This window comes from Lepisosteus platostomus, chromosome 4, assembly GCF_059453375.1.
Source record: "Lepisosteus platostomus isolate fLepPlt1 chromosome 4, fLepPlt1.hap1, whole genome shotgun sequence".
Classification (NCBI taxonomy): Eukaryota; Metazoa; Chordata; class Actinopteri; order Semionotiformes; family Lepisosteidae; genus Lepisosteus; species Lepisosteus platostomus.
This window is the reverse complement of record NC_142614.1, coordinates 54,274,523-54,294,194: the sequence shown is the minus strand read 5'-3', so window position 1 is coordinate 54,294,194 and position 19,672 is coordinate 54,274,523. Positions and strand designations below refer to the sequence as shown.

Here is a 19,672-nt window from a genome sequence, read left to right as displayed (position 1 = left end):
TCATCAATCACAACATAAGGTTAATGCTTATCTCTCAAAATGATTTATTAGGAATGGAATAAGACAGCTCAGAACTAAGGCATTAACAGGTTATAATGACATTATTGGAATGGCTGAAAAGTTATGAATATAAAATTAATGGTTACATATTTTAGATAGACAGGCTAGATAGGAGGTGGGACTATATATCAAAAGTAACTTCCAAGCTAAAGAACTCAAAAAAGAGAATTCAGTCATGGGCACAAGTAGCTTTCTATATCAGGAGGACAGAAGGCTACAATTTTTCAAATTAATTAAGGATGTTGTGGTAATACAGCATCTTGAAAATCATAATGTGGGAATAGTTCAAGGTTGCTTTTTTAATCTTGTTTTTTTAGTTTGATTTGCTTTTTTAGTTTGTAAAGGACCCTACTAAGGAAGATGTTCTTACAGACCTACAGTAGTCTTTTCCAACTGTAAGGATACAATTAAGTACTGCAGCTGTGATAGAACCACTTGGAAATTGTGGCCATAATATGTAATCATTTAAGTATATGTTAAATCTATGAAATTCAAGTCTAAAATTAAATTTGCAATTTTAGAAAAGCGGACTATGAATGAATTAGGAAGAGCTTACCAGTAGCAGACCGAGAACAAATGGATTCAGAGTCAGTAGAAAATTAAATAAAATTGCACAAAGCAAATTCATCTATAAAGTAAATTAGTAGTTTAGTTAAAGCAAGAAAATAAAATTAAAATAAGACATTAAGTTTTCAAATGGAGAACTAAACAAAATCATAATTAACACTCCATAGTACAATTATGTGTTGTTTATATTATGTTTAGTAAGTCATTTGCAATATAATAAGGAATTAATAATACAAGATAAAATAGAAAGTAAACATGCAAAATTAATATTTCAAACAGTCATACAGTAGAAGATTTCAATAACCGGTTTTATACAAGGAGCTGCATTAATATTGATTGACACTGAGATTCTGTAAGGGACTATTTCACCTTAAATCATAAAATTGGGCTTGAGTAGTTTTCCATTTGTATTTAAAGAAATGATTGATATTATTCACAGAACCCTAGCTGGGATATTTCAGCTCTCACATAGAATGGGAGCTGTACCCACATATTGGAAAATTGCAAATCTAACAGTAGAAAGGGAACAAAAATGGACCAGAGAGCTATATACTGTACCAATTAGTCTTACGTTTGTTTTATGGGTGTGCCATAATGGGATCTTTAAAATAGGTAGGTCCAATCAATAGATATACCAAACACCCAGCTTTAAGTTTTAAAATTACCAGTGTAATTCATGCACAGTGCAGGGAAAATTTAAAAAGACCACAACCAACTACCAAAACAAAAGCCTCAGCTCTTTAAGCTTCTACCTGACCTTTTCGAAGTTCCTCTCCATTAGGGCCGAGCAGCTACCCTACTTACCAGCCTCCAAACAGTCTCTCCCAGATTCTTCAAAAAAACAAAACTTCCAAAACTTCATAAAACGTACAGTTCTTTTGTTCATTGGTCACTCCTTCTCCCTTTGTTGAGTAAAGCACACAGAGGTTCTGCTTTTTGAGCTCCCCCATCAGCAGCTATCTACTCCCACAGATTGACACTGGAGGTTTCCTTTTCCTGATACTGTATTTAAACAGTTGCAGGAATTTGATTGGTTAAGTGACAATTAACCAGCTCATTCCCCCAGAGGAATCTGGGGAATGTGGTCCCTACCAAGGCTGGGCTCTGCAAAAAACATCACAGATGCTCCAGAACCTGACAAAGCAAGAAACAGGTGCAAGGCAGGGTACACCCTGTCTACTACAGGGCAGAAACAGACACAAACACTCACACAATCATACCAGGGTTACTTTTCCCAGAAGCCATCCAAACAAGCAGTATGTCTTTGCACTGTGGGAGGAAACTAGATCACCCAGAGGAAGTGCATGTGAACATACAAACATCATGCAGATACTGTAGAACCCCAGGTCAGAAATTGAACCTAGGGACCCAAAGTTGTGAGGAGGCAGTGCTGCCCTAAAGAAAGAATAATGAACTAAACTTAAAGAATGCAACATGTGTACAAAGAGAAAACCCAAATACCAAAATACATTTATGAAATAAAAAAATGTTTTACATACTAGAACTCTTTGAACAAACAACAAATACAACTGATAAGAATCCCCCCATTGAAGTAAGCATTACCCCCCTATTCACCCTGCCTGTTTTTGAATTTCACTTTTCAGATGTTCCTCTGTGCCTTAATGCTGTGTTTTCTTCTGGCTATGAAACTTGCTTTGCTCCTGACTTTGCCCTCAGACATTTAACTCCATCACAACCAACAGACATTACAATTACACCATACAACTTCAGAAACTAAAACCATAGGAATCCAAAGTAAATTATGCACATGGATCAAGAATTTGCTAACAAGATGCAAGAAGACTTTAGTGGTGTTCTACAGGGATCCATTTTAGGTCTGTATTGCATCTTGAGCTATATCAATGATTTATATTCTGGTATAGTTTGAAAACTAGTTATATTTGTAGAAATATAAAAACAGGTAAAGCGGCAAGCCCAGAAACCCATCATTTGGATCTGCAGGAACATATGCATTTATTAAGTGTTTTTTTGTAGATTTTTCTACAACCTCATAATGACAGTGTGAGAAAGCAATTGAATACCATAAAAAATAGAATACTTGGATACAGAGAAAAAAGTGAAGAATTGAAATCAAGAGATGTTGTTCTCAAGTGTTACAATGCACTACTAAGACCTCACTTTGAATACTCTGCTCTCTTTTTGTCAACTTACTTGAACTTGAAATTTATTGCCATATGTAACCAGTACATGTACTGCTACAATAGAATTCTTACTTACAGAAAGTCTCTCGATTGTTAAAAAAGTGTAAAACACAAAGTGCAGACAGTGCATCAAGACAATATACAAACAAACAGTAGACAATGTACAAGTAAACAAGTACTGTAAATAGTCAAATGTAAACAATGCAGACATGTAAACAATGACTGCAGATGTGCAATAAATAAAATTATAATCAGGTTGGTGGTATAGGTGTGGTCCGATGGGCATGGCCAAATATGTTCACCAATTGCACTGCTTGTGCGTAGTAGCTATTGAAGAATCTAGTAGTAAGTGTCAGTATGCTCTTTTATCTCTTGCCTGAGGGCAGTGGGATGAAGAGCTCATGCCCGGGATGGTAACTGTCCTCCATGATGGCCAGAATTGTACCACGGCAGCGGTCCTCATAGAGCTGTTTAATCTCTGTGAGACCACAGCCAATGATCGTCTGGGCCACATTCACCATTCTCCGCAGTGCCTTGCTCTTTTAAAAGAGGTATTGCCATACTACATGGTGATCCGGTTGGTGAGGAAGCTCTCGATGGTGCAGCAGTAGAAGTTTACCAACACAGGTACTGGCATCCCCCATCGCTTGAGGCAAGGGGTCCAGGAACTCTGTGATGGAGGAGTTGATGTCTGACAACACCAGCTTCTCCAGGCATTTAATCATCACAGATGTCAATGCTACTTGGCGGTAATTGTTCAGGCACGTTACTTTTGCCTTTCTGGGGAGTGGAACAATGGTGTTTTTTTAAGAAGGTGGGGACAATGGACTGTGACAGGTAGGAGTTAAAGATATCTGTAAACACTGTGGTCAGCTGGGATGCACATATCCTGTGGAGGTGGGGTGGTATCCCATCAGGCCCTGCAGCCTTACTGATTTTCACCCTGCTCAGAGTTTTCTGCACGTGCTGCTCAGAGAGTTTCAGAACAAACTTGCACTGTGCACTTGAGGCCTTCTCAGCAGTGTCCGTGTTCAGAGCATCAAAGCAGGCATAGAAATGGTTCAGCTCATCAGGCAGTGATGTGTTGTTCGTGCAATCTCCTGGCTGCAGCACTTGTAGCCTGTGACTGACTATAATCCCTGAAACAGCCTCGGGGTGTCAGCGCATTGCATTTCAAAACCAAACACCATGGCTCCGTTTAGTGTGTTTAATGGCTTTCTCTAATGCATACTGTGATTCCCTGTACAGCTCTTTGTCCCCCGATTTGAATGCGGCGGATCTATTTTTTATTTTATTGCGAATGTCGTTTTTGAACCACGGCTGCTGATTGGGAGATGTCTGAATTTTCTTTACTGGTACACAATTGTACAGTCTGTACATTCAAAGCAGTCTATTAACCTGCTTTCCGCCTCCTCAAACCAACAGCGCACTGACCTGTTCACAATGGGGGAGGTCTTCGGCCACTGTTTGTAGTCCGCAAGCAACAGGAGAGCGATGTGGTCTGACTTGCCGAAACTTAGTTTGGGAAGCACTTTGTATGCTCCTTTTATTGTTGTGTAGCAGTGGTCCAAAATATTGTTTCCTCTTGTTGGTACAGTGACGTGCTGAATGGATTTTTGCAGTACTTTCCTCAGATTGCAGTGGTTGAAGTCCCCAACTACAGTTGAGACGGCTTCCGGGGGGGAGTTTTCTCGTGTACTGCTAATGTCGTGGAGTTCGCTGTGTGCTGCTTCCTTGCAGGCTTGAGGTTGAATGTAAACGGCCGTAATAATGGTGGTGGAAAACTCCCTTGGCAAATCAAATAAAACTTACCGTAAAAAGAATATTATAGTTTTAGAATTAAAAGAAGAGCTACAAAACGTCTTCCTGATCTGAGGAAAATTGTTGTTTACTAACAATTTAAAGGAGCTAAATCTCTTCAGCCAAGAAGGGGGACTCATCCTGCAACCCTCCATTCTGCTCCTTTACAGATTTTTTTAAATAACCAGCTATTGATATCATAATTAGCAGTATGACTATACTGTAGGAGTTAAAGAGTCGGTTGCATGAAAGCACCGCAATGGAGTGTACTAAATAGGCCCAAGTGAATAAAACTCTAAAGGGATATACAGTAGATAGAATTAACCTGCAGGACTATTTTGGAATCAGTGGTGAAATAAGGACACAGACTTACAACTGGAAATTAAAATTGAATTAATTTAGGATAGAGAACAACACAAACAAATTAATGCAACATAGTGTGGGTATCTGATGGGTATCTTCACATCAAGGTTGAAGACTGTAGAAAACAACTTATTTTTTCCTTTAAGAAACAGCTGGATGAATTTTTTGATTCACAGATCTATGAAAGTACTTAATGATCTTGATTGCTCTTTCACACCTCTCTGCATGAAATCCAATACAACAAAAGAAAAAATAATATTTAAAAATAAAAAATATTTCTATTGAGAAATATACTGTATGTGTGCAAATCCACATTACAGAATATAATGTGCTTAGCTTAATCCTTACTAGACTTTTTTATGTTCCTAAATTCTACAAAATATTTTCTGCTATTGGATTTTTCCAACTTTGAGCTGATATGAACCTTTTGAAACCGTAGAGTCATTTGCTGAAGGAAATATATAACTAAAATAACTCTGGACTGGACAAAAAATATGAAGCCTGAATACAATTTCAGTGTACATAATGGGATAATCTAAAATGAATGTGGTTTTCATCTTAAAAACCTGCCCACAAAAAAAACTCTTGAAAAAGAATATATCAGAACAAGAAACTATCTATATGAAACTGTACAGAAGACAGTTTAGAGGAACAAGTAATCAAATTGAATGGAGATGTTATAACAACATATAGCAATACTTTAATTTCTATATGAGTTGTATACATGCATAAATTCACTACACAACATTAGTGAGATGATAATGTTACAATCATTTTCCTCCTCTGCAGACAGATCCACAGGGAATTTCCTTCTGGAAGGTTTTCTCTTACTTTTTTTCTGCTGCTCTAAATATTGTTTTGTTAAATTGTATACATTACAAATATTTAAATCAAAGGCATTGTTCCTTGAATATTTTCAGTAAGCATGTAAAAAATATCCAGTATCAAAAATATCCTTTTAGTTGATGTCACATTGGGAGAGGTGTAGATTACAACAGAGCAACAAAGCTGTAACGCTGGAGTGAGGGTAAGAACTCTATTCGGCAAATAAAAGCCCTGTTGTTTTGCACTTCTTCACAAATTAGTGTGTTGTAACTCAAATGTTGTAGCTCAATTACTCATATTATTTGTTTATTTGTATAAAAAGTCTTATATTCTGAAACTTGTAGAATATAAAACTTTTTTAGAAATTTGCTGGGGGGCTTATAATATAGAGGAATGATTTCCACTAATAATACACACAGTGTTTTGAAAAAAGTATTCACCCCCTGCAAAGTGTACACATTTTGTTGCAATCTAAGCTTGTAATAATGATTTTAATATTTCTACTCTACGTTACCTGCTGAAAATCTAAACCTAGTCTGCATTACCTTCTAAACCTAAAAACCTAAAATCTAAAAATGCTTTAAGTAAGTATGTACTGTAAATAATTTAATTTTTAAAGAAAAGTTTGAGATTCTCATTTGCATAATTATCCAGTTCCCTTACTTTAACAACTATAAGTCAATTGGAAATAATTGGGAAGATCACAAAATTATGTGTAACATTATGTGGGTTATTAAAGTGCTTTAACCTGACTTCAATGTACATGCATCTGTGTCTGTACATACATTTCGTTAGAGAGATATTGAATTTCAAGGCATATCTTGCACAGTGATAGGACAAATTGATTCTTAAGACATGGGAAGCTTTTGAAACATTCCGGGGAAATGGAGAGACAAAGATCACATGGTAGTCGGGCCATCATTAAGAATTGGCACACACTCTATATTATACCACCCAGACATTACCTTGATCAGGCTACCTTTTCCAACTGAGCATTTTGTGAAGCAGGAAAGTAGTTATGGATACCATTTGAAACTGAATTTGAAAGACGTGCAATGTTATGTGTCTGAGATGAAAGTCACTGTTCATCATCATATATACAAAAACAACTTTTTCTTGATGTAATATTAATATTTACAATAAGTTTAAATGCAAGGAGTTATGTCTCACACAATTCTAACACTGCACATCACCCATTTAGCATTATTCCAGCTGCCAAGTATAGTGGTGGTGGCATAATGTTACACGGATGCTTTTTATAAGCAGAGACTAGGAAGCTTGTCAGGAAAGGGAAAAATAGATGATACAAAGAATAGACAAATCCTTGAGAAAAACCTGCTTGAGTCACCCGATAAGCTATAACTGGGTTGTAAATACACATTTCAGAAGGACAGTGACCTAAAGCACAAGACATAAGTCACAGTGAAGTAGACTGACAAGCAGAGAGTGAATGTTCTTGTCAGAACTGGGGCGATTTTGTCAGGAAGAATAAACATTCCAATATAATTCCAATATACAAAGAGACCATTCCTGAAATTCTAAGTGCAGTAATTGCTGCCAAATGTGCTTTTCCCATGTACTTTCTTAAAGTAAATACTTATGCAATCAATGAATTTCACTTTGAATATCTTCTTTTTTCAGTTTTTGCTGACATTCAACCTCCTTCACATGTGATAGTGTTTAGTTTGATCATTACAGCTTTGAATAAAAAATAAATAAAACATATATACTTTACTTGCAATTCATTGAAAGCTGTTATTTTTAACAGGGGTGTATCTTTTTGCAAGGCACTGTATATACTGTAGAATTCTGCATAAATTAAAACCTGTAAAGTGTGGACTGCTTTGTTGACATTCAGACATCTAGGAGACCTAATGGAAAAACTTTAAAATAATGGTCTAATATATTAGACCGTCAGTGTCACGATCGTCATCCCTCCTCTAGAGAGCACTCTGCCCCTTTTGTATTTAGTTTCATTATCATTTTCACCTGCCCCTTGTTCCTTTTATTATTTAAACCCGGTCCTCCGGAAGCTCAGGGCCCTGCATTGGAAGACGGACACCTGGAGGCCCGCCAAGCATCAGGTCGCCCTATGTCTGCCGCCTGAAGATATAGGCTTCCGATTGGCGCCCTGACCCAGCTGAGTCCGGAGCTCGGAGCACCTGGCCTCGTCTTTCTGTTTTTAACTTTCTATTCCTGTTCCAGATCCCGTTCCGGATTTAACTCTTGTCTCGTTTTGGATGGATCACCCTGCTTTGGATTTTGGACTGTGGCTGGATTTCCCGCTTGGACTGTTTTGGACTTGTTTGTCTGAGCTCCCCCCTTGCACCTGATTACTGTCGGCACCATCCCCTGTTCGCCATCCCTTCTCTTCCTCACCGTATTTTCCCTGTAGCCTTTCTCCACTCACTTCCGGATTATACCGTCTGCATAGGCTGCTAAATATACACTACATGGGATTCAGGACCGGTTTCCGTGACAGTCAGTAATCTGTGGCAATTACTGAGTTAAGACACTAACTCTAATAATGATTAGATAATCTAATTATAATAATGTAACTAATAAGGATTCGATAATAATCACTAACAGTCCCAAATTTATAAAGAATACTACTAGAATTGTTCATTATTCTGCAGTATGACAAATTCATGGTTTATTCTGATGTCAGTCTTCTTGACACAAACATAACATTTATTAAGTTTATTATCTAAAAATAAAATTTTTACGTGAAAGTAATTAAATAGAACAATAAAGAATACTCTGCTTTTAAAAAATAGAATTTCAATATTTATAGAAAGATTTGGCATTATTTTGATTAATCGATCATTCAAGAAAAACTGAGATACCCATGAGTGACCTTCACTGTTGCCCTACAGCACTTCCCTTAGTGAAAGAGTTGATTCAAAAATTCAAATAAGTGATAAGGTGATTTAACCTGTTCAATATCAGTCCTGGTATAAGTAAAGAAAGGAAATTAAAGTTTGAATATACCTATGCCTGTTCAATACTAGGTGCGTTTTTTGATGCTCTGTATATAACTAGATATTGTCAGGCCGGCGACGTAATAAACAGCTGGACCCTATACGGAGCGTTTAGTTCATATGAGAGCAAACTAGTTTAGTTTATCCGAGAGCAGACTATCCGATAAGGGCAGAGCAGAAGGCTAAATCCAATATTCTTGGCGGAGGTCGAGAATCCAGAAAATCCAAAGTAGAGAATAGCGTGGAACGAGTAGACTGAGCTGGCAGCAAGCTGACAAGTCAGGGACTCTAATACTGAGTGGTGAAAAGTGAGACAAGAGGGTTTAAATAGCGGAGAGCTGAGATGTGATTGGAAAAAGAGGTAATTAGTGAGGGCGCGTGTGGAATGTTGTTGTAACCAATACACAATCTGATCTACCATGCCATTACCACACAGCAGAGCTCCTCCTCAAAATTCCAAGTTCCAAGTTCCCCCATCCCAAACAGCTAATTAAATGGTACCACACTACTTTGCCAGTGACCAAATTGATACATGTTGAAACAATTGATACATGTTCAATGCTTGTAGTGCCAGGTTTGGAGAGAACACTTATATTTTTACATCTGCTCACCCATGTGATATGTAAAATCTTTTGAGAAACAGTGCAATGTACTGTATATTATATGACTCAAGTAATGTATTCTTTATTGATACTGTAAATGTCATTAAAGTGATCATTGTAAACTTAAATCTGTCATACTCCACAATACACTTTGCTAAGAAATCTCAGACATTTTCAGATATTATATATCTCATTCATAGCAAAAGTAGCATGTTTTACTACTGCTTAAATTTTCTTACAATGTAAAAATCTTTGGTAATTCATATTATGTAAAAACAAAATACAAAAACGAAACCTTCTGAGATTGTTTGTGACCTATAAAATAAATACTTTTTCATACAAAATGTGAAGTATTTGTGGCACGATGGTGGTGCAGTGGTTAGCTTTGTTTCCTCAAAGTGCTGGTGTCCTTGGTTAAATTCCAGATCTACAATGCCATCTGTGTAGAGTTTGTACTGTATGTTCTCCCAGTGTTCGTGTGGGTTTTGTCCAGGTGCTCCAGTTTCCTCCTGCAGTCCAAATATATACTTGTAGGTTAATTGGCTTCTGTAAAAATTGGCCCTTGTGCTCCAGCTGCCCCATAACACTGCATTGAATAAAGCTGTGGAAAATAGATATTAAGTATTAGTTAAGTAGGTAATCTAAATATAGTGAATTATGTGGAATACTGATTTAATATTCCCTGAACTGCAATTCTGAACTAGAGCTATTTCTAGTTTGGTAGTTCTAGTTTGGTCAGATCCTAATGTAATTGTGAAATAGAGATGAAATGTATTTGAGTTGTTTTGGCATGGCTTCTTAAACTGAAGGAATGGCTGTAATTCCATGAAGATGAGTCTGACCAAACCCATCCTCCCTTTTGCTAGGAATGACCTCTGGAGCTGCCACAAGAGTGAAGATAGAATGGCAAGGGTAGTGTGTAAGATATGCAAGAAGGGAAGCTAAGGTGTGTACTGTAGATACATATGTAGGAGAGAGGAAGTAGGTGAGATCAGGATCTGATCTTCCTCCTAAATTTCTGTTATAAAATTATGTGATGGGAGTGTAAACTGTGTGTGTAGATTAGATAATGTGGGGGAAAAACAACATAAAACGCTACAAAATATTAGGGATACGTAGAAAAAAGTTGTAACAAACTAGCAATTCATATTGTTGAAGCAAACTCTCTTGAATTGTTCAAAAAGTAGTGGATGTGATCCCATGATCTGTAAGATTTTAGTAAACAGTCAAATATGATGAGGCAAATGGCCACCTCTTATTTGGAAGCTTTATTAAACTTCATATTTATAACTGAATATATTATTATATATTATTTCTTATTTTTACAAGTGTGCTATATTGTATAGAGTAGTGGGCTTTTTGCAGTACAACCAAAAGATAACACAGGAGCATTTTGTATTTAAAAATATCAAAAAAGAAATGTACTTGTGCTTTTCATAACCCCAATCTAATGTGTTGACTGGAGATGAAGCAGGAGATGGTATCAGAATCAGGTATCAGAATCAGGTATCAGGTGACGCTTGTTTCAGATTGAAAGCAACATTTTTATATTACATAACACAAATGTATTGTCTGGGTTTTGTGTTAAAATTAGAGTCTAAATAACAATCAGTCACACAGAAACAGTTATCTTTTTAATAAGTGTGCATGTTGTTTTATATTAAAATTTATTACTGAAGTACTATATATCCGTTTCGGTACATGAAATAGAGAGCAAACACAATTTTGCCCGTGCTTCCGTTGTGGCTCATGTAACTTGTTTATTAACACAAAGCATTCTAATTTCCTTTTAAGCACCCACAAAATCTTATTAGCTGCCTAACATTCTTGCTACACTACCTTTGTACTTGTTAAAAGCACTGATTTCTCAGTGCACCCACCCACACTAGTTCTAGTGCCAGTCACAAAAGTCTATGATTTGTGTTTCTCATTTCCATACATTGCTAACCATAAGATCTGCCATAATATATATATTATATATTAAATATTTTTTCTATATTGCTGCTTCATGTTGTTTATTTCTGGGTTCAAAAGAAGCATTTATTAAGTGCTTAGACTCACTTAATCAAGTTATCAAGACCATTTTTTTCTAAGCATAATTTAGTATGGATAAAATGTCTTGACTGCAATCATGAAATTGTTTTTAAAAATCAGAAAGAGAAGCATTTTAATAATACAGCAGTCAGTAGCTACATAATTAATTGAATTTGATTAATCCATATTTTTTCATGGAGTTGCAGAATCTGGAACCACCAAAACGCTTCTAATGAAACACTTATTTTTCAGTTCTCTATACTTGTCAGGGTTTTAAAAACTGTTGGACTGTACTGTTATAGTGTGTTGACTTACGAAACCCATCAAACAAATCTATATTACTGTATATTGTAAAGCAACGGGGGCTCAGGCGGGCGCCCTTGCCGCATTAGGTCGGCCCCCCACCGTCAGGGGCTCGAACCCAGGACTCCTACGTCACTCAGCAGGGACCCAGCCCGGTGAGCCAAAGAGAGATCTCTCTACAGCCCAGTAGCTGTAGTCCTGCTATCACAGGGAAGGGCGGTGACGTCACCTGCTCTGGTACGCCGGCTCTTACACAGTACCTGTCGGCCGTAAGCGTTACACTCTCCCCCGCTTAATTTGCCATCCCCGGTGAAGGGCTATCCCATCCCACCCTCACACCAATGTAACACAACAGGGGCTCAGGCAGGTGCCCTTGCCGCATTAGGTCGGCCCCCCACCGTCAGGGGCTCGAACCCAGGACTCCTACGTCACTCAGCAGGGACCCAGCCCGGTGAGCCAAAGAGAGATCTCTCTACAGCCCAGTAGCTGTAGTCCTGCTATCACAGGGAAGGGCGGTGACGTCACCTGCTCTGGTATGCCGGCTCTTACACAGTATCTGTCGGCCGTAAGCGTTACAATATACAATAAGAAAACATCTAACAAACACATATAACAGATCTTCATATACAGTATGACATTAACACTATGAAACATATTATGTTGTAAACAATTTATGTTTAAAACAAGTTATGTTTTAAACATACATTGTTGCATTATCTTTGCATAGTAAGAAGAATCATACAGTACTGTATATACAGTAGGAACTACAGTATACTTCTAACCTATACCTATTCGCATTTATTCGCATATATAATCTAGTTAACGATCCAGTTGTAATTTCAGCATGTGCGGTACAGTACGTGCTTATTTATAACAAATATTTTTCAAATTATATCATTGTAGTTCATATTTTACATAACAAGCTAAATTAATATGAATATCTATTTATACTGTACAGACATGAAATTCGTGCAATTATATGTTTGCTGGAATGTTTTAAGACAAAATGACACAACATAATTATCCTTCCAGCTACTGTAACTTTCGTAACTTATACTGTAGATCAGACCTTTTCAAGGTTGTGCAAAGTGAATGCCAATTTATTTTAGGTTACAGCCTCAGAGCAGTGTAATCGCGTCTGCCTTGCTTAGTGCCTCTGGTGTGCAACTAAGTAGTGCATTTTCGTGTTCGTAAAGGTAACAAGGGACCGTTCTTCATACAAGTCGAGGAAAGCCAGATGTTTTTTTTTTCTTTTTGTTTTTGCTTTTATGGCGCTCACTATAAATGCACAAACAACGTCGGGCGATTTACGTTGAATTTTGTCCACTAATGGGTTTAGGAAAATATATTTTAAAGTGTTTTCGACCTTGTATTTTTAATTCCCACACTGGTTGGTAGTCTGCCCATTCATTTCTCGTTTGATAGCTAATGTTTTTTTTAAAACTGTCGGGGGGATAATGAAGAAAAGCGTTGGCACTACCACGAAAAGAGTAGCACTATCATCGGCGTTGAGTCGGCGCCAGTGTCATTACTTTTTGCAAGCTTCTTTGGAACACTATGCTATGCTACAGTATATCCAAAAGCGAAGTATAGAAAGACATGGGCTCTTTATGTGAGGGGAGAGCGCTGAGACGAAATCTTAATCCATAAAGAGGGTCTATTTATATACAAAAACGAAAAAGCAGGCGACTAGTTAATGTTGTGAACCATTTCCTTGCAATTTTAATAGTAACCACTAGATGATCTCAATCTCTGCCGTCACATATCTCGTGAACACTAGAATTGTATCAGCGCCGCTTCACAGCAGCATTATGCGTGAGAACTGTCTTATCAAATGAGTTCATTTTAGTTATTAACAATGGCTGCATCTGTAAACTATTCAGTTGTTTACATAACTACTACTTCCACAGTGATTTAGGAAAATACAGATACTCCAAGAAGTACAGTAGGTATTGTAATGCTTGATGTGGACATTTGCCATGCATTACCTAAACTGAAGGTAAGAGTCGGGAACCATCAGATTATAAGAAGGGTGATTTCTGCATTAATTATCTGCGCATCTTTGGATACTCGTCTTTTTTCTTCACTCTCCTGCCTCAGTTCAAGAAAATAGTACTTCATACTGTTGATTCCAGTAGATACATTTTCTTAAATAAAGAAAAATGCAGGACTTCGGGCTGACTTAAGGGAAAGACACGGTCCCCCTTTGGATTCAAAGTGGATCTGTTATTTTTTACATACAAAATGCAATGGAGTGCACAGAGAAGAGGATTTTTTATGTAACATTACTTCAGCCGCATCTTTTAATTTTTATTTTTCTTCTAATTTTGATATGGACTCTCGCGCAGGCGTGCTGGCCAGGATTCTGCAGCCCTGGCTCAGTACAGTTTTGTTCAATGTGAAGGAAAGTGTACAACACAGACCCTAAAAATGCAGGGGCACACTTTTCTTACTGTGGCGAAGGGATTTATTTGTGATCCTTAAAAATCTCCTGACCTGTACCCAAGAATGTCAGGGAAATCAAAGGCAGAGTCGTCAGAGGGAACAGCCTCCAAAGCCAAGGTAAAAGAGCAGATCAAGACAATTGTGGAGGATCTAGAAATTGTCCTGGGCGACTTGAAGGATGTAGCAAAAGAACTCAAAGAGGTTAGTGGTGTTATTTTGGGGTTTATGTTTGTTTAAATGCTGCTGACTTGAAAAACAACTTTTTCACAGTAAAAGGTGAGAGGAACGAAAAGGCTTGCGGATGCGCTGAGGTCTGGAGGAGTAAAGCTATCTAAAATATACAGTTTTATCAGTTTGGGAAATTCTGCTTTTAAAGAAGTGTCTTAAAGAAAATTAACGTGTTTTAAGTTTATATTTACGAAATCACGATTGCTCTATATGCCTTATGTATGTATAATTTATTTACTTTAAAGAGGCATATATTGTTTTTAAAAAAATCATTCATGCCCCTCCGCCACCCAATACATACACAGACACATAAACCTCCACATCTGCGCGTAAGATTTATTAATTTTTGTTGACACGATGCATGTTACGTGTACAGGGACGTGACCGTGCGTTTTTTTTAACAAAGTGACTAAAGCAAAACCACCTCATATCACACTTCTATAAAACAATGCTTCATATATTGTTTTGAATTCAGCCTTTTTGATTATTGTTAAAAATAGATCCGTTTGAAATTATAAAGTCACGACAGCTCTTGACAGCTGAAAATATATATTTGTATTTTAGTGAAAGAATGATTTATTAAAGCCAAGGTTTCGGGCGAAAGCACAAGTACATCGAATGTAAACATTTCCAAGTACTTCGAAGTAAATTGGAAAAATAATTGCTTTTCGTCATTTCAGTATAATTGCAACGGCCAATTTGCCGTTATCAACGCAGAATTATTTATTTTAAGGTTAGGTGTTTAGTTTATGTGTCTGTCTGTGTTTAAAATAAAATCTTAAACTCATACTGGGCATTATAATTCTCAATTTGTAAGTATGATTTTTACGATCAGACATTTTTTTTCTCAATCACATTTCATGTCCTGCCCCCTCGCTGCAAGTTAACAAAGCCAATCTTTGCATCTGGTTTTAATTAGATGGGCCCTTCATTTACTAGCGGAGACTTCAAGCAAAAAAAAAATCAAGTGAGTCATTTTGCTACAATGTAATTGTGGTAGACTGCGTGCAGGATGCGCCACTTGTTTTTACTATGATTTCAAGGTTGTGAATGCTTTGCGGATTACAGCATGTTCTTGATTCAACAAGCTCTTGATAAAACCACTAGACCCATTGTAAGTTTCTGTAAAGAACCTTAATTTTTTATTTTTAATAGCATTAGCAAAAATTACAAAGTAAAATACATGCATGAAACTTCTTCTGCAACGCACAGAGCAGGCAGTAGTAGTTCATGATTTGAGCAGTGAAGTAGTTGGCTTAGTGACAGCAGTCAAACCCTATAGGAGTTCTGTTACTTTTTGAAGATCATGATGGCTCAGTATTGTAAGGTCGTAAGAAAAAGGAAAACCACAAATGGTGAAAGAAACAGATCTTGATAAATGTTTCATACTGACGGTATGAAAACATATTTTAAAGCAATATTTTTATATTTATTTTGAGAGAAAAATAGAATTCTCATTTTATAAAGCAAGATTGGAAATAATTTATTGATGAACAGAAAATAAGTTTCTCTAAAACTGTATTTTCATACTATAGTCAAATTAACTATTAGGGTGATGCTTTTGATAATTATGGCTATTTGGGTGTGTTTTGACGATGTAATCTTAAACCTTCTTGTGCTAATTCATTCATCTCTTATCTTTTCAATTAAAAAATAATTTCCTTGCAGACAATACTAGTGTATCTATTAAGCAATGTTTAAGTTATGAAACACAGAATATGCAGGTTTTTAATAAGAGTGGGTAAGAATAAAAGAAAAACAAAACTCAGGATTTCAGTCATGCTAAAAAAGGTTGCTTAAAGCATGTATTGTTATGAGCTAGACTGGACGGATGGGTCTTTGACTATGTGTGTTTTCTCAGTGGTGGTAAGGCTTACAATAAGAGTGTAAATGGCTACATCTTCCATCCTGTGTGCCCACTGTGACCAAGGACTCTGACCCACACTCGTATGTCAGTCTTGCTCTTTCTCCCCAGCACAAACCCAAGTGAGTGCAACAGAATCAGCCCTGAAGGCAGTAGCTGTCTTAGTGCTGGGTATGCCAGAATGATTTTAGTATGTACAGTAGGTGCACTTCTCTGGTGATAATATGCATCTGTGCAGACACTCAGAGGACACATTTCCTAGATGGGAATTAATCACTTTCAGTTTTTGAAACCACCTTTTAAATGCCTGTTATTTGCATAATTGTTTTCCCTCAAATGAAATGTAATCACCAGCATGCACTCTTAGACATCCACTGGACCTCTGAATCTTTTATGTCACAGACCCTTTTAGGTAACACTAAGTTGCAAGCAGGGAAAATCAAAGGATGGAACGTTCACATTGTATGGATTTTTTTTCTGTGTAAATCATATTTTTGCTGAGTGGCCATCCTCAAACAGGAAATTAAAAAAAACATTTGACCTTTTGTAAACTCTTATAAAATGTGTCCATTTCATGCTTTATATTTGTCAAATACTCTACAAAATATACATACATATATAAAATTATGTATGACAGAATAAGGCACTTAGCTACCTACCAAAATACTGTAGATGTGCAGGTCCTGTACCCAGTGCTAGGACATACTGTATGCATGTCATTCTAAATTGAGTGGAAACAAGTGTTCTGTGTCTGGTGTTGATATATATGAGATTCTTTGGGATTCATCCAGGGTTCTTTGGATTTTCACCCGTTTTTTATCGGTCATGTACATGCAGCTATGACACAAATTATAATACTAATAATGGAAACTATAATGTAGATAAAATGTTACATCAAATATACATTTAAGTGCTGATGATGTCATGTTATTGGCCAAATTTAGTCTGTCCTATGTTGCTTTTAATATTGTTTTATTTCCTACAAAAACATTAGGAGTGAAATGTATCTATGATTTGTTTGTATGGGCAAATATTTGACTTTTCAGAAACAATGTTGCATCCATATTCATTGTTATTAGTGCAGATTTGCAAATAATAGACTTGTTTGCACATGGAAATTTGCTCTTGATGCAGCACTTTATGATTATAAAGGAAATGTCTCTGGTATGCTACAGTAGTAATATTTTCAATGTGCATACTTTCACGTATGAAGACATATTTAGGAAATAAAATAGAAATTGAATATCCCAAAATAATAGGCTTTGTCTTAAATAAATGTGATCAAAGCAAGAAAGATATTCCTGTTTTATTCTCTTAGCAACACTGTGTCCATACACAGAAAGCTGTAGTGCAGTATGACTAGAACCTACCTATGTATTCTCAAAAACTGGTTGATTCTTTTTCTCTTTTATTTCTTCAGTGAATGGCATAATTATTAGAGCACTCTAAGATAAAAATATGCCATGGTGGCTAACAATCGAAACATACTGTAGGTCAGTATTACGTCATGGCAGAGGGTGTCACCTTTGTATAACATTACTTTTCATGCTATTCATTTGCAGTATGTGGATTTATTTGGTATTTGGTTTCTGACATCATAATTGACAGAGTACATTTAATAATTGCATACAGGTTATAAAGTCACAGCCTTATCTATGAGAATATCCATAAAATTAACATAAAGTGTTTGTGTTTTATATTACCTGTTGATTGAGAGATCTTTGATTATATACATATATACATATACAGTTCACATTGCTTCTTGCCATTCTTGCTAATAAATTACAGTATACACTCTTTGTCCAAATTTGCATATATCTAGTTTACAGTGGGATACACACAAACACAATTGACGAATTTAAACTATGGTCTCATACCTACATTTAAACGTTCTGAAGTTTCGGATCAGCTATTGGGATCAAACACTTTATAAACAGCAATTACCTCCCTCGTGGTTGGTCTTTTTATTTGTTTCCCTTTAATGTCCCTATCACTTGCAGTAACCAAAAGAAAATGTGCCTTCATTTGTGGGAACAATTTATATTTAGACCTAATTTATGTGAGTTAGATCTTGTTGAAAACTGTGTATGTATACAAAACAATGCTAATACAACACTAATAATGAAAACATAATAGGCTGAAGTTATGGTTATGAGAAACTGCTGTGGTGGAATTGGAAATATGAATGCCTGTGTTTAATAGACGTTTCAATATTAAATTTGGGTATTTGCATCTAGAAAAAAGGAAGACTGGAAAATGTTGTGCCAGATGTGTTTTGTGCATTTTCAGGTAAGAAAATCTGCTGTTTTACTAATTATTTCGTTTGCAACATTGTGAACATTTTTCCAATAAATCCGGCTGCTCCAAGGCGAATGGAAGTCTCTCTCCCTGATCTAAAAATGCATCCCTTTCCAGGAGAGAATGTCCTTACTCTGTGGATTCCTTATGAAGGAAATCAGAATGGCAAGATCTCTTAAACAAGGTTAAACTATTTATCTAGAATCTTGTTTTTAATGTTGATTCAACCAAGGTACTCCTCCCTGACATTTTCTCTTCCTCTGTCTGTCTCTCTCTCTCTCTCTCTCTCTCTCTCTCTCTCAGTCTGTTTCCTCCTCCTCCTTGCCTGTTGGAGTATTAATTTGTGTCATGCTGAATAAAAATCCATTTCCTTGCCACTCTTGTTTTTGGGTGTTCCTATGGTCTGACTTTTGTGTTAAATGCTCAAAATGGCTATTGTGTATAATCTTTTAGGTAGCCACTTAACATAAAATTGTTGCTGTATTGTGAAAACCTAAATGCTATGATGGTTGCATGCAGAACAAAATAGTGCTGTGAATTAACTGTCCAAAAATATGTGTGATTGACGTGAGAAGCTGCAGATAGACTTTTATAATGAATAATGAATGTATTAGGATTTATTAAAATAAATGCACAAACAATAATGGTTGTAACTTAATAAATAAACCAATGAAAGGGGATAAACCAATCTATCACAGTAATGCAATCTGTAGATATTATCTAGAATGCAAAACTGTTAAAGGAGGTCTGATTAGTATACATAGAATCCAAGTTTTGTTTCCCAGTGACTTAGAAAAAATGAAAAAGCTACATATTTTCAGGGCTAAAATGCTTCAGTGATCATTGCAGTTTAATATTTTGAGGCAAAGATTCGGGCTTATTAAAGATAATGAGTTTTTGAAAACATTTTGTGTTCTTTAACTTGTACAAAACTGCCCTAAAGATTTATTTTAAGCATTTGAAACTGCTTGGACAAACTTTCTAGGACAAATCATTGGCATAGTTTTGTACATGTAGAAAGTCTGATCTGCGAAATGATTTCTATTAACAATGTTAAAGCACAAGTAAATACCTTAATACGTTGTGACACCTCAAGAGGTAGTGAACACCACTTGAACATGCATAGGCATGCCCAACGCT

The 19,672-nt window shown here is 36.4% G+C and overlaps 1 protein-coding gene across 3 annotated transcripts in view; it reads left to right on the top strand.

Moving 5' to 3' along the window:
- The first annotated feature begins 13,152 nt into the window (after positions 1 to 13,152).
- Positions 13,153 to 19,672, top strand: part of prr16 (proline rich 16) — a 150,930-nt gene continuing 144,410 nt past the window's right edge. For all 3 annotated transcript variants that reach the window (XR_015936024.1, XR_015936023.1, XM_088629890.1), the window contains exon 1: positions 13,153 to 14,343. Coding sequence is in view for 1 of the 3 variants with exons in the window: in XM_088629890.1 (XP_088486016.1) it covers positions 14,206 to 14,343 (138 nt within the window). In the remaining 2 variants the exon portion in view is untranslated. The remainder of the gene's footprint in view (positions 14,344 to 19,672) is intronic.